This window comes from Zonotrichia albicollis, chromosome Z (genome assembly GCF_047830755.1).
Source record: "Zonotrichia albicollis isolate bZonAlb1 chromosome Z, bZonAlb1.hap1, whole genome shotgun sequence".
NCBI lineage: Eukaryota > Metazoa > Chordata > Aves > Passeriformes > Passerellidae > Zonotrichia > Zonotrichia albicollis.
In genome coordinates, this window is record NC_133860.1 from 51,114,370 (window position 1) to 51,130,812 (window position 16,443).

General features: G+C 40.6%; 1 protein-coding gene across 2 annotated transcripts in view; it reads left to right on the forward strand.

The window, feature by feature from the left end:
* The window catches only part of SH3GL2 (SH3 domain containing GRB2 like 2, endophilin A1), an 89,463-nt gene that overhangs the window by 59,675 nt on the left and 13,345 nt on the right, over positions 1–16,443 (forward strand). For both annotated transcript variants that reach the window (XM_074532371.1, XM_074532370.1), the window contains exons 2-3: positions 10,906–10,974; positions 13,193–13,265. In XM_074532371.1, coding sequence (XP_074388472.1) covers positions 10,906–10,974; positions 13,193–13,265 — 142 coding nt within the window. The remainder of the gene's footprint in view (positions 1–10,905; positions 10,975–13,192; positions 13,266–16,443) is intronic.

Sequence of the window (16,443 nt, forward strand, 5' to 3'; positions counted from 1 at the left end):
CCCCCCGCTCTCCCTCTGCTCCTGAGTCCTCCATGCTCTCTGGACTTTTTGGACGCTTTTTGGGAGTTTCCCAGGGTTTTTGGGTTTTGGGACCGGGTATTTTAATAGTATTTCTTGCTCTTTTTCTCCAAGAGCATTTCCCCCCTGGCTTCTTAAGGCCAGAGCTAATCTTTTCCGGAGTCTTGCTCCCCCCTCTTTTGAGGGCCCCCCCCCGGACGTCTGCTGCGTCTCGGGGTCTTCCTTCCTGGCCTTTTAAGGCCAGAGCTAATTAATTTTTTTTTTTTGTGTATGTTTGTGTCACACCTTATAAGGTGGACAAAATTTCCCGTTGTTCCTGGGAAGGTGTGCCCCCCATGTTGTTATTTTTTCAGGCTTTCTTACCGAATCTGGTGTCAGAGCAGTCTGGACGTCTCGATCTGTCCAGCAGATCACGAGAAGTGGACCCAGGGCGCCTTCTGGTTCCAGTCCGGGCTGTTCTGCTACGATTGTCTTCGGCAGAAACTGAGAGGTGGAATTCTCAGTGACTGCTGGTTTTTTTTTTGCAGTCTCTGTTGGCTTTTGTTTTCTTCTTCTCTCTCTTTTTCTTCAGGGCTTTGAAGGTGGTGGTGGTGCCCCCCCCGAAAGGTTGTGGTGGTCAGAGCTCACCCAGTGGAAGCCAAATGCCGGTACAAGCAGCCTCCCTCCCGCCGGCGGCCGCGTGCGTTCCGCAATTCTGGTGGACCTGCGCATGGGCTCTGATATGACAACCGCACGCCTCTTATGTCCCCGCATGGCAGCCTTTTGGGGCAGCACAAATTCCCCCTTTTCGCTGCCTGGGTCAGACGCCCCGGCCTCGGTCCGTGGCTTTTCCGAGCCCTCGCGAACTCCGCCTGCCGCACACGCCCCCGCATCCCCGCCCTCATCCTTGTTGTCTCCTGTGTAGGGTTAAAGTCCAGCTACCAGACACTTCTGGCAACATTCCAGGACTCCCGAGCCCCCCCAGGGTCTCGGTGGCTCAGCATCTCAGGACTGAGATCTTGAGATCCGACAGTTTAGTTTCCTTACATTTTAAAATTACCTTTATCATTGGTAGCTGATACACACAGTTCTGAAAGAAGGAAAATTATCATCTTCAAATTTAGATATTAATGCCTAAGGCTGTGGTTATGCCTTCATTTTGGTAAGAAAGGTATGCTCTTCCTCCATGCCAGGGATACTGACAGGATCCCTCTGCTGATATTGCTGCAGCTGCAGAAGAAAAGCTGTCTCTGCTCTGCATAGCGTGCTTATAACACAATACAGTGTCAGGCTAAGTGGTGCCTCCAGTCATTTTCTTCTTTTATCTGGGTATGTTTCATCCAGTCCTAACTCACTCAGTCCCCCTTTTCTTCTTTTCCTCTTGCATAAATCTCAGAAGCACAAAAAGGCACAGCACCATTTCAGTCCATCAGGGGTCACTCCAGAAATGCCCAGTGGCTCACAGAGCCTTACTGTTATATTGTGGTGCTCTCCAGCCCCAAGAACAGGCCAGTGCTTTGGGATATACTGTTCTTACATGGTAAGCTGAGACAGAGGACAGCAGTTTAATGGGAATGCATTCAGTTCAATTTAAATAGTGCTCATGTAAAAAAAAAAACAAAAAACAAAAAAAAAAAAAAAAACGGAGCTTAAAGCAGATCTCAGCAATTTCTAAATGTGCTGCTATCAAATTGAAAGTGTTGGATGGGTTTGGCTTGTTAAGTACGTAGTTAATAAGCTATCAACACTGCCTGCCAGCAACATAAGAAAATAGTTTGGACTGGCACTTTGCTGAGCTATGTAGACTGCCTTTTAGATGTAGTGGCAATAGGAAAACCAGAAATAAAATGCACGTCAGTACTAGCAACAGATTACGGACAGGTTTTTCCTCACAAACTTCTTTTAATATCTTCTCTTAGACAGATAAAAATTAATTCAGTGAGAGTTTCCAACAAAGTCTTTTCCAAATGTAGCAGGAGCAACTTCACAATGGCAGAGTTTGTATGGCTGCTAAATTGATGAATCATATTTGAGCCATGTTCTCTTATCCTCTAGCAGCTTCTGAATGTTCCCTGCATTCTCACATTTCCAGATGTTAAAGACTAGGCTAACTTTCACCCAGCAGAAGGCATGTGGACTAATATACATTATATGGTGGTGTAAAATATGCCCTATATTTGGTTGCTATGAATTTCTCATGCTATTATTTTGCCTGCCCTCTTCCTCTTCCTCTTCCTCTTCCTCTTCCTCTTCCTCTTCCTCTTCCTCTTCCTCTTCCTCTTCCTCTTCCTCTTCCTCTTCCTCTTCCTCTTCCTCTTCCTCTTTTTTTTGGGCCAGGTTATGCCCTATTTATTTCTGCTAGACTTTAATTCATTCTTTTATTGAGAGAAAAATTACAAAGCTTTAACACTCTAGAATAATGGGTTGTTGATTTGCCTAACAAGGTCATGTCTGCTTGACCAATCAATATTGTTTCATCACTACTTACATAATGCTGATCAAATATTTGGACTCTGTATAGTGGAGATTTTAGCAAGCTGTAGACTGTACCCTAGCACTCTTTACCTGCTATGACTGACTTTCCCTGCCTGTGAAATACTCCAGTGTTTTTCAAAGTTGATGTCTAGCACATGTAAGTCTGCTGGATCAGTAGCCAAGAGAAAAAATCCTTCATGAAGAGTGAGTATGAGCTCAGCCTCTCAGCTGGCAGCTTAAACCACTGCTGCAGAAAACACAGTTTTGTGCTAAAATGGAAAAGGTGAGGACAAGCAGTCTGGTGACATAGCTTAACTAACCATGGGATTATTTAAATTTCCTGTCACCTGTGCCCAGATTGTGTCTACTTTGTGGTAAGGCATGTGCCAAGTGAAGCAGTGGCATGGTAGAGATCATTGTTCCTGCTGAATTTAGAAGCTACATGGATGAAGGAAACATGTTAATGTATGTAGTTTAGCTAGGATGGATCATGATCCATAAACATGCTCCAGATTAGGATGCTAACTGAATGGATATCTGTTTTGTGTTCTGTTCCTCTCTTTTTCCACTCCATATATTGTCATACTGTACATGTGCCACTCATCTGCCCTAAAGATTGCTTTAGAGACATGACAGACGTATGGAAGTTTGAGTGAATATGTCATTTTAAGGTGTACACTCTTTCAAATACAAATCCCATTTACACATGATAATAGAGCATGATAGGTCAGGAGCTGGCAACTGGTGGCATTCCAGATAAGAAAGCCAGTGCTGTGTACTTTTCTAAGAAAGAGACATGAGAACTTCAGAAATTTTTAGTGCATTTGGACTTTACCCATCTCTTAGAATTTCCTTATCACCACTCAGCAGAATGAGCTGCTTACATCAAAAAACAAGCAGCTACCAAAATTTTTTTGGCACTCTGAGAAATATAGCACAGATGTCTTCTTTCTTTGTGGCAGTGCAGTGTAGGGCAGAGCTTCCACTGCTGATGTAAGAAATGTGGGTCTGAATCCAGGTGTCTTTGCACAAAAGTAAAAAACTTGTGGGCATTTTATTGCCCACAGATTCGCTATAGGGACTGACAGAATCATAGTACTGTTGTCATTGGAAGTAGAGATGTCATGTAGGAATAGATTCCCTGCTTCTTTCCTGTACTGCAAAAAAGCAGATATTGGCATGTTTTCCAGCTAACACAGCCACCTTTTTAATACCAATTTCTTCCTTTTCTCATACTGGTGTCCTTCTGGGGACAGAGAGTGTTGAAAAAAGCACACAGTGTTCTCACTGTCTTCAGCTCTCTGTCAGCTTTTGAGCTTCTGCCAGCTTCTCTTTGTCAGCTCCCAAGGCCACTCTAAACTTCAGAGGTGCTGGGGTTGTGACCAGCTTTCTGGCTGAACTTAAACTTTGCAGAGAGCCAGCCTCCTGAAGTGTGTGTTTGGTAAACAGGCAAGACTTCAGTAATGAGTTTAAATTTGTGAAATTAATTGTGTTATTATTGCAGTGTCTCTGCTATCAGCCCACTTCTGTCACTGGAATGCATAACACTGATTTCAATTTTTGTCAGCCGTAGGGTAGTATAATATCTGACAAATACCTTCCTCATCTGTTGTAGTGTGGGTGCCTCTGGACAGGAACTTCCCTTACAGAGGTACAGCACGGAGCAGTACTGCACCAGTGCTTCCCCAGCAGTTCCTTCCCTGCCCTCAGCCTGTTTTATTTCACTTGCCAGAGGACAGCCTCTAGTGTGATGCAGCAACAGCATTGCAGCAGAGTCTCTGCAGTAACTCCTGTCAGTGCAGAAGCTTGCGGCATACTTTCATATGGTGCACTAGCGCTGAATGTGAATGACTTCCCCTGCATTGCTGGAGTTGCAGAAATTCTGCAGTATGGTCCTTGGTAGTAGTTTGAAAGCAAAAGGCTGGATCAGATTGAAGAAATGATTGCTCTAGTCACCCTCGTCCCTCTCCTTGGAATACTCTGGCGAAGATGAAAAATCAAAAAAGAGATTGAATCTAAATGAAAAGAGTAAGAACATGGGACAGATTTACAATGTGTTTTTCTTACCATGTGGCAATGCTGGAGGTTGGGATCCTTACCTTTGTGTATCCTTCTTGAGGAGAAATAGTTTGGCTGAGATATTTTCTTTTGCTGCACACTGGCATTACTGGACAGCCTGTCCCACAAGGAGTTTCATTCATGGCTTGACAGGCTTCAGAAATGGCCTGTCTTTCACACTGGCAGTTCTTGTGTCTTACGTATGTCCCATCTAGAGCCAATTTCCCTGGCTTTCTGACCTGCCTTCACACTGTTAGTGGAACTCATAAACAGGGCTGAGGGCCCTACTACTAGCAGCTGTGAGGACTAGCAAGGCCAAGCTATTGTGTGTATATATAAAGGGTATTTAGACGATGCTTTGTGAGAGAAGAAGGCAAGCCTTTTAGAATCCAGTCATAGCCTTCCCTGCTTGAGTTTCTAAAACTCAGTTTACTTCCTGGTCTTTGAATAGCACACTTTATTGTTCACACTCTGAATCCAACAGCAGAGTCAAGGGAATGTTTAAGGGTGAATAAAGCTAGCCAGCCTGTGGCTAGTTTGGTGTTGTGGTAGAACAGGCCAGCAAACAAAAATTTTCTAGCAGGAAGAAAGTGATTTCAGTGCCATCAGGGGACAGAGTATGTTATTCCCTGATTAAATATATCTACTGAGTGACAGAAGGGAAAAAGAAAAGATAATCTCAGACTTGTCTGGCAGATGCTTACCTAAAATACATCACAAACATTTCTGCTAGATATGCTGCTGATGGCAAGCAGTAGCAGGTGTAAATTAATGCTGACTATTTTCCCATGTGCTTTGCAAGTGCATTTCTTCATTTTGCCATGGAGAAAACAAAGCCTTAATGGCATAATCAGAGTCTCAGTGGAAACAGGACATAAAAAATTAGGTTCTCTGGAGATTCTTATTCTGTAAGTTTTTTTATTTTTCTCTTTCACGCTGACTTCATGACCCGTTACAGCTTCTGTGATAGCAATGGTGTCACTATGCTCCTCAGTTCCGTATGGGAAGGATCTTCTGGTGCTGCGCTCCAGCTGGCATGGTGGCCTTCCATTGTGGCTCTACAGCTGAAGAAGAGAAATTCACAAATTAAATGTAAATGGGCATTACTGTAACTCCAATGTATGTAAAATTTCGATCTTATTTTCATTTTACAACTAAGGTGGCTTTTTTATATTCTCATGTTGTCTTTTATTGACAGTCTCTATTTCGCACAAGTTGTTTACATATTTAAAAGTAGAATAGAATAAAATTCAAATAATGTAAAATGCAATGCTGGGTGTAACAAGCTTTCCTTGTGAAATCTGATGCATTTAATGGAAGTGTGGGGTTTGCTCAATTTCGCTAACAAATAACTACAGCATGAATGTAAGGCTTATCAAACACTTCTGGCTTCTTGTGAGATTTATCACATTTGTTGAGTTTCCTGAAGCTTTCCAAAACTCATGATACTGGGTCATTTGGCTTGTAAATGAGGACTACACTTATCTAGATGGTTATTCTGGAAAAATTGAGATTGCTCTACATCTGCTGAAATTATTTTCAGTACATGATAAAGGGCTATGAATCAATACTAATGTTTTCTATGGCCTCTTAATGTTTCTGAGATAAGGTATCTCCATACTGATCTGGAAAAGTCCTTTTTTATTCTATATATTGATGCCAATTGAAAAAGAATAAGTCTAAAATGCAGCTAATTTACATATACTTTTGTGGTGGGTTTTTCTTACAGTTTCTGTTCTAATTTATCTGAATAAGCTCATCTCTTGCTGACTGTTATTGCTGAGAATGTGCCATGAGATGTTTCATAATCCACAAACAACCAGGGTCATGATCATTAATCTAAATTTCAGATGTCACTTGTTTTCTGTGGTAGTAAATTCTGATACCATAGATGCCAAAAAGTGCAGGATCAGCCTGACACAAAAATGAGCCTGCAGGTGGCAGTTTTTTTCTTACTCTAGTGTGTGGACAGAATTAAAAAAAAAGAAGTCTTGGTTAGAGACTGTGCTTTTTTAAAAATAAACATGTTTTTTTTCAAATACTTTCTCCTGAAAAGCCTGAAGTGTTGGAAAACCATCACCATATATAGACAGACCTCTTCCATTGAAATGTGTACTTCTTCCTTGTCTTTGAAAAGCTTACAAAGCATCACAGCATTTTAAAGCCAATCTGAAAAGTTTTAACAAACCTGAAGATAATTCTGTCACTGTGCTTCCTTATTGTGAAAGAAAAAACTCAAAATGGCAAAAACAGCACGAAAGAACTGTAGAAACCTGTGGAAGAAATACTGAGCAATCAGGAATGAGAAATCAATAGGGTGACTTGAACTTAATGAGCATGAACTGCAGAGGGCATTTTCTTTTTCCAGTGTGAATTTGTAAGCTTCATTTAATAATCTTTCTCCCATGGCTTTCATATTAATAAAAATTTTCTTTCTACCAGCCTGTCCACTGTGTGACAACTTGATAGAACTCTGCTGTCAACAGCCTTCCTTTGAGGAATAGAAAATTGTGCTTTGGATACATATTTGGAGTTAGGAATGCGTGGAATAAGGAGACTGTTACTTTTCAGTGGTACTGTGGTATGACCACTTTGTGAACAGGGCATTCAGTTTGCATCATACGGAAATGCAGTGTATTGTGTTGGTAATCTATTTTAAACTGCTTTCCTCCTCCTCTGTAGAGACAAAGCTGCTACCTACACTTGCTGCCAAACTGGTATGTCATTAAATTAGTTGAGCTGCAAACTCAGGTGACTAGAGGGTAGTTTAATGCAGGTCTTACTGCATTTTCAAGTTTGGGTAGTGTCATGTCATAGTCTTCAGGATTTTCTGGTAGCGGGTCTTTGACCTGTGAATTGTTCCGAACCTTGGTACAATTCAGTGTCCTGGAATAGTTGTCTAACACATGATTGATTTATATTAATATTTTGTGAATAGTGAGAGATGACAGCATCAAAGACCTTTAGAGGACTGCTGCATGAGCTATTAAGTCCTGTATCCTGATCATCCCTGTATTCTATAAAAGTTTACTGGAATTTTCAAGATATTCATAGTGACTGTTCAGGCATTCTTTTGTCCCTTATCATACGGCATCATAACACAGCAATACATCAAAAAAGAAAAAAGGGTTATTTGCACAAATGCATGAAAAATGGAACAAATGGCTTCATAACTATGACTTAACAAGTTTTGTTGTTTCACATGAAATTCATCTACCAAATCTCATTCCTGTTACTGTGGCTTATGTTCCAGCTCCTGTGAACATTTACCAAAATCTGTGTTCTTAATATTAACTGCCAGAGGAAAAAAAAGTTTATTTTCTCCCCTAAGTGTAAGAGTCATACCAATTTTTTTGTTCCTACTGAAACCATTCTGATGTCAAATTCATATTCTGCCTGGGTGGAAATATGATTGTTATAAAATTGGAATTTACTCCAAGAGACTGTATAGCATTGGTTTTCAGTCAAATAAAGTATGAAGATACCAACAGTAAAGCATGACATTATTAGGGGTAGAAGAAGTCTGTAAATTCTTGATTCATAGAAATGTTTTCAGGATATCTCCTTGTTCCTTTAAAAAGCCCAATTTTAGATCTGTTGTAAAGAAATAATCAAAATGTTGATGCCTTAAAATGACATGGCCAGGGAGCCTTTCAGTTTCTGGGTAGCTGTAGCTGTTAGCTGATGATGTTCCTGAGAGCTTCTTAAATCTTTGGCATGAGAGAAGATCCTGAGCTGATGGAAGCTGGCATGGCTTCATGACCTATGATAATCAGATCTAACAAACTTAGATACTGATGGAGTGGCAGCCTGAGTGAAATGCTTTAACAATTGATTTGGAGGATGAATATAAACAGGCTGAAACATATCTCCAAATTTAGCCAATACTACTACAATGGCATAGATGTGGGCCCTATTGCAAATGTCTTTCTCAGGCTCAAAGGTCCTACCTGACATCTTCTGATTTTGGCCTTGAAAAGGAGGTGTGGTACCCTCTTTTGAGCAGATTATTCCCTTCTGACCCAAGGGGAAAGAACTGTTGAGGGTTTTATTTTATTCTTAAATCTGAATTCTTAATTAGAGTTCTCATCTCTGACTGCTTGAGTAACTGTGGTCTTCAAGGAAAAATTTAAAAAAATCAAAACCAAACAGTACTTACATTTTAAGTGGGATTTTGGTTCAGGTGTTTTTTTCCTGAGGTCTGTCAGTGCTTCTCCAAAACAGAGGTTTGTCTGCACAATGGAGTTGAGCATGGTTACTTGAGGGTATGTGATGTAACTACCCTGAGAGAAGAGACTCCCAGACCCGGAAGGGCTGAAGACTTAACAGCTCATATTTCTCTCTCCTTTGACTCAACCATTTGTAACAGTACTTGTCACAGAGCTTTACAAATTAATTTTCTGCTTAGCACATAGTGTTTTTAGCTACCCTAAATGAGTGACTCTGGATGGTAACTGCGAGCCTAATATTGACAAGGTTAGCAAAAACTGAAAGGAAGTCTAGAAGAGAGGGGTGACCTCCCTTTTTGACTGTGCAGTGACCACTCCAGAAGACTGCTGGGCTGTGCTTTTAAGAGTGTCATACAATTCTCAGCTTGAGTAGTGATGAATATGAAAGAAAGGAGCAATTGCTCTGGTTGATAGATGTGAATTAGGATATTTAGGGCATCTGTGGGGATGAAAAGACACGTCTTAGCAAATCCTCATCAACCATGAAAGTATTTCAAAATGATGAAATGTAGAGCTACAGCCCAAAAGGGCTGGGAGATTAATTCCTTTTGAGTACTTTGTAGCCTTGCAGTTGAACTACAGATATGAAAAATCTATTTTAAATATTTAACTGCTAGCATATAAGCATACTGTTATTTTCTGGGATGTGAAATCTTTATAGTAGGAAGCTTCTGTGCAGATTTAGCCATATGATCTGTAGTAGGATATCCATTTGCAGAAGATTCATTCATGAAACTAATTAATAAATCTTTTAAAACTGAAACTATCCCTTGTCCACTTCTCCTTACAGTACTGTGTTTGATTCTTTTGTGGCACTTCACTTATCTCTGTAGATCACAAGTTTAGTAATACAGACCACACAAATTCATTCATATTCAGATTATTGATAAGAGGCTGTCTGTATGGTTTTGCACATCTCTTTTGTACAGGAAATACTGGGAAATTCAGTTCCTTGTTTTTGTCATAGTATTGTTGTTTCATTAATGCACCATTTTGGGTTCTAATTTATGAGACGCTGACAGAAAACAAACAGAGCTGATAGCTATTTCCTATTGCACAGATAATTAGAGCCTGCAGTAGTAAGTGCTTGGCCATGATGCACTTGCAGCTTTGTTGTAGTGAACTGAAATGAATTTAAAATCATACAGATGTCTGGATTTTACTAATGCCATGTGAGTGACTGTGAGTATTCCTCCTCTTTATACTAAAAAAATAAAATAGAGGACTTACCACAGTAGGTAAAACCAAAAGGGGAAAAGTAAAATTGTTATTTTCTTTCTTGTTTATTACTGGAATCACTTCACTGAAATCAGTAATTAATAACTTATACAATGATTAATTTCTTATGAAAAATACCATCCCAGTGAAAGATTAATACATTCACTGAACCATATGCACCTGATTTAGTTGAGGGAGTATAGTAGTAAAAGACTTTGTGACTGACAATGCAATTGTTAAAATCTTTGAATGGTGCTGTGGAGCAGTTACTCTTCAAGTCTGTTATTGTCAATGTTACTGACTGTAAAAGGAAACATAGTTCAGTGTATTACATTGTATTAGGGAGATGAAACAGTAGCACTATTCCATTTTCCAATTAGTTTTGAAACTTTATATTTTATAAAAAAACCTGAGCATTTGCTAAAGTCATACTAAGAGAGTTCCCTTTATTTCTTTCTATCTAGATAAGTGAGTTGTGTATTTTATGTATAACATAATATTCAGGCTCTTTCATGGAATGAATATAGGGGTTTTTTTAATCAATCTCCCTGTCTCTCTGTCTGTCACGTTTATATATAAACTCTTGATTTTTACTGGTGATCTACTTCAGGGTGAGTCAATATCTGAAAGTTCTCAGGCATGGGTGCATCTTGCTTTCTGGATGGTTAGAGCCACTTTGTGCTTTGTGCTTAGGTGTGGCTTCTATCCGTGGTCAGAGACTGGGTCTCTGAGGCTTAAGCAGTAATACGTTATTTCTGAATGTTTCACTTCAGAGTGTGTTGGAAATAAGTTTTTCAGAAGGAGTAATAAGTTTTACTGTTGTACTGACTTAACAGAAAAAAACCCCCTAGCATTTCTACAAGGAAATATTGTAGCTGAATTTTTCTTAGTTGTTGCTGAATCTGTTGTTCTTTTTTTTTAATTGCAGAAAGTGAGTGAAAAAGTAGGAGGTGCGGAAGGAACAAAACTAGATGATGATTTCAAAGAAATGGAAAGGGTAAGTCAAAATACAGCATACATTCATTATTACCATGCATTTTTCTTTCTAGGACAGGAATTTGAAAGGTTTTGGTCCTGGAATCACTCAGAGAATTTTGGAACACTTAGCTCAGCAGGACTGTGTTGTCAGTTTTCTATTTATTTTTGTTTTCTAACCAAGGGCTATGTCATGTGTGGCACTCTATAATGCAAATTCTTCATTCAGAGACTGGGGCTGAAGTCATCTACAAATTAGCTGCATTTAAACCTCTGTAGAGGATCTCTGAAAACAGAGTCAGTCTACAAGACAGCCATTTCAGTGGGGAAGGGTGCTGGTAGTTCCTGGCTCCTGGCTGGTAATTCAAGGCTCTAGGCATGGCAGAGGCACGGGGGTATTCATTCACAGGTTCAGGGGTCCTGCTAGGCAGCCCCCACTGGCCATGTGCTTCAGGTACGTGGGGAAAAACCCTCTAACAGGCTGTTTGGTGAGGCTGGCACTGATAGCACTGAGTGTCTCTGTGGAGGGGAAAAAAAAAGAAAAAAAGCCACAGCTGTGTGTGGCAGTGATAGTATTTCACCTGAAAGGATCAGTAGGGGCAGCATTTTTTCAGGCTTCAGCTTTCAAAGGTACTATCAAATCTTGTAATAAAAGCTTGTGCTAGGAGATTTGTAACATATGTATCTGATATGTAACTCTGATTAAGCGAAAAATAAGCTATTTATCTGTACATTTGTATAATGAGGTGGAGAAAATAATCTTGGATGGAAAATAAAGGGCATACACTTTGTACTTCTTACTAAGAAAGCACAGAGCTGGCTTCTTCCTCTCAGCTTCTGTTTAAGTGGGTAACCAGTATAGGCATTCCTACCAGAAAATGTTAACAAGGGTTCAGAAAACTGGGATAAATTGGACATTGCAACAGCCAGGTGTGGGTCCCACATCATGCTTGTGGGCAGGATGGGTTGGCAGCCCAGGAGACAGGAGCACTGAAAGCTGTGGAAGTTATGGAGCAAATCCATCGGTTGCCCCCACGCTGCCCACCTGGCCCTGTGTTCACTGCCAGCTTTTCTGCAGGTAATGGACATGATCCTCTGCATGTCCCTGGCCTTCTGTTCCCTTGCCCCTACCATCCTCTGCAGCCTCCTGGCCATTTCTGAGTTCCCTGCCAGGCAGTTCAGCTATTTATTCACCTGTGCCTGGCAGACCTCTCCTGCTTCTTGGTGTAAAGGATAGAGCAGGACCCGACAGATGGCAATGGCAACAGGAAACAGGAAGGACATGATGACAGTACGATGCAACCAACCTATCTCAGGTGTTCTTTTTTAAAATAGGAACTTGCCATTATGATAAAGGAGTTCACTCTGTGGGACACAAGCTACCCTACAGAGAAATGCAATGTGTCCTCATAAATACAGAGTGTAGGACATTATGGGGATCCCCCAATCTGCCAAAGCAGCATTTTTTCTCTGAGGCCTGATTCTGAGAGTAAGAATAGTTGTATACTTTGCTAAATTCAGTCTAGGATCTGGACAGGGGCTGCTTCCTAAGAAAGGAAGACTTCTTACTACAAAATAATGTAGAAGAAAGTAATGCTATTCAGCTTTAAGTTTTTTAAAATTTTAAATACGGGAATCTCACAGGGAGAAATAAATAATCAGTGCATTCATACTGATAGGTTTCTTGAGCAGGGAACTGAGTGATATCTAGTCTTCCTTACCCCAGTTTTATCAGATGTTGCTCTGGAAGAGGTATACAGCACATTTTATTGTTAGTGGTTGGTTTTGAGTGACTTCTTCTTTCCTCTCATTTTGCCAGTTATTAGGGGATCTAAGATATACAGCTCTCCAAAAAGCTGTCTGTGACTGTTCAAGAAATTTTCCCTATTGTGAATTGTTCCCATGGTGATATAAAGAATTAGCCCTGTACAATAATCAAATGCATCAAATGTATCAATAACTGTACAACATATCAAATTTCTAACCCATTTTGAGGTACTCTGTACTAATGGCCTTACTTGAGCATGGACCTGCTATAAACTGAAATGGTGGACTCATACTTTAGTAGTTTTCCAGGTATTACCGCCTGGTTCCAGGTTCTGGTTCCAGGGCTGTTCTGAAGAACATAAAAATAAAATTATAAGAAGAGTTTTAAAAATCTATAAGAACAAAATGAGAGAAAAACTTCTTCCTTTTGTCTGACTTCTATTTTTCTTTTTGTTTAATCCTCTGTCCTCTAGAAAGTGGATGTTACCAGCAGGGCAGTTGTGGAAATAATGGCAAAGACAATAGAGTATCTTCAGCCAAATCCAGGTAACCTAATTTCACAATTTTACAGTTTTGCACCACTTCTTGAAAACACTTTTTTTACCGGTATAAAGTCTGACAGATCTCATCCTCACTGGTGCAATTAAGGTTGACACAAAATTGGCGAAGTTATGGTGATGTAAACAGAGATGAGTACAAGTCTCTATGTTAGGAGAGAAAGGAGACTGGCTGTAGAAGGCTTTGTTTCCCTTCTGAGCATTCTTTCTCTAGGTGAGTGGGCAGCCCATGCTCACTTGTAGGAGCCAGCGTGTCAGCACTGTGAGCGTGGGGCCTGCCCTGAAGCTGGGGATGACTGTGGCTGCCCAGGGCAGCAGGGCAGGGGCAGCTGGGGCAGCTGCAGCCCTGGCATCAGCACAGATCTGTGCAGGGGCAGCTGCAGCCCTGGCATCAGCACAGCCCTGTGCAGGGGCAGCTGCAGCCCTGGCATCAGCACAGCTCTGTGCAGGGGCAGCTGCAGCCCTGGCATTGACACAGCCCTGTGCATGGGGCAGCTGCAGCCCTGGCATCAGCACAGCTCTGTGCAGGGGCAGCTGCAGCCCTGGCATCGGCACAGATCTGTGCATGGGCAGCTGCAGCCCTGGCATCAACACAGATCTGTGCAGGGGCAGCTGCAGCCCTGGCATTGACACAGCTCTGTGCATGGGGCAGCTGCAGCCCTGGCATCAGCACAGATCTGTCTGTGCATGGGGCAGCTGCAGCCCTGGCATCAGCATAGCCCTGTGCAGGGGCAGCTGCAGCCCTGGCATTGGCACAGCACACACCTGGGGATCAGGGGAGGCACGCTGGGAATCCTTTCCTTTCTGCATGAGGCAGCCCTTTCCTTTACCTTCCCAGTCATTTGCCATGTGAAGGAAAAGGACCAGGCAGTCCTTGCAGACCATGGAAAAGCAAAGTTCCAAAACAACTTTCTTTATGGCACAAGAAGAGGTACCACTTTTCCTTTGGTCCTCTGGCAATTCCCATCCTTGTTACAGAAAAGGGATGGTGCAAAAGAGCTGTTGATGTCATACTGGAGGAAAGGACAGAAAATCAAGTGTTATCAGACATGTCTAATTTGAACCCTCAAAATAGAAACCAATGAGTCTTTTCCATAGGGAGATGAAAGATCAGGTTCAATTGGGGTGATGCAGAACTACATGTTCCTCTTTTGCCAGGGATTTCTTACAGAAAGGGGTGATCTGGACCTGCAATAAACAAGGAAACAATTATATTGAATATTACAGAGATTTTTGTAGTGATCTAGGAACAAAAGTGTTTTAGTACTAGTGTAATTCAATGCTAGCATCACTGTTAATGTCAATGGAGTTAGCCTGTGATAAATCACAGAATATGCAGAGTGGGAAAGGACCCTCAAGGATTATTGAGTCCTGGTCCTGCACAGCACCATCCCCAAGAGTCATGCCATATGCCTGAGAGTGTTGTACAAACACTTCTCAAACTCTGTCAGGCTGGTTCTGGGACCACTTCCCTGAAGGTAAAATTAGGCCTTCTGTCTGCCATAAGTATCTCAGAGTTTCATGGAACTACGGAAAAAATTCACACATTTACACTGAGAAATTTTATTCGTAGTAGCTAGAAATAAATTTTGAACTGCTGTGAAATGTTTCAGCTCCAGTGTGGTATGCTGAAGGGTTATTGCTGCTACAGATTAATTGGTGATTTTTTTATGTTAAACCCCAGAAGAGAAGATATTATTTTGATAATGCTGACAGTGGATTGAAAAAAAAAAAAGGAGGAATGGTATTTACAAGTTCAAGAACTTCTAGATAGAAAATTATGATGACCAGAACAGTTTCTATGTCAGCAGATGAAATTCTGTTTATGACTTGAGTCCACAGCTTCATTACTCATTGTAATGTACTCTGCAGGAAAAGCAAAAGGATTGGCAAGCATTATGGGGATAGTGATAAAATGGTTAACTGCTGTCAAATTGCTGTTAAGCAACACTGTGTAGACTGAATACTAAGCTTTGGCTGTTTAGTGCTTCTCTGACTGCCTTCTTGACACATCTGAGTGGTTATGGTTGCTGTGAATTGTGAAACAGGCACACAGTAAAAGCTGAGAGCAAAATTTCTGCAGGTAGCTATGAGCGTGATTTCAGGCACTTCAGGCAGTTTTAAGTTTGCAGTGATCAATGAATGAATAGTTTCCATAGTCTAGTTACATATCCCTTCGTCTGCTTGTGGCACATGCAAGTAGAATCAAAAAATTAACATTGTAATAGGCAGGGGAAGATTCACTTTCATCCCCATATAATGAGATCATTTTGTTCATTCCACAGGTAAGAAGAAAGGAGGACTAAACCTTTTCAGCACTCACCTGGTCTTAGATTGTTTCATGTCAGTTGCAAGAGGGCTCCCTATAATGAGAAGAATTGTAATTTATTTTTTCAATAAAATAAATTTTTTTCTCTTTTAAATTCTCCCTGCAACTGTATTACCTTTTACACAGATCATGCCATTTTCTAGTATTTCCCATTTGCTTGCCCATTTTCATAAAAATTAGGAATATTACATTGGAAAAAGGGAGGGAATTTAATTTTAAAAATTAAAAAAAAGACAACAAAACAAATAGGAAAAAAACCTCCTTTAACAGCAATATTTTAAAGAAAATTAAAAGTTTACCTGGGTTTGGAAGGAAGAAGAGGAATTGAGATGTAGAACACATTCCTTGATAAATAACATGTGCCTGGAAAACTCTTGGACAACATAGTACTGTGATACTACAGATCAGCTAGTCCATGCTGTTTTGAAACATCAATTAAAGAAGATGGATCATTGTCTAACTTTTGCTTTCTGCTCTTACCTTGCTGTCCAAAATATAGCCACTTCATTTTTTCATATTCCCTCTTATATTTCTTTCTTTAATTTATGAAAATACTCCATTTGCTCATGATTTAATTCAGATTGCTGCCTCCACTCCCCTGACTAATTTTGTTTGTGCCTTGTTTTCTTTTGCGCTTCTGTATTTTCTTATTGCCACCATCATTTCAATGACATTTAACTTCATTAAAATGCAGTTTCTTGTATTGAACAGTCAGCAAGTCTGCTGACTGTAGTTTTGTAGTGGGTAGAAACAGAAGGCATGAAGAAATTCAGATGTTGAAAAACATAATCTGATGGCACTCAAGGCTAGTGGGAAAACTAAAAAAAACCCATAATTA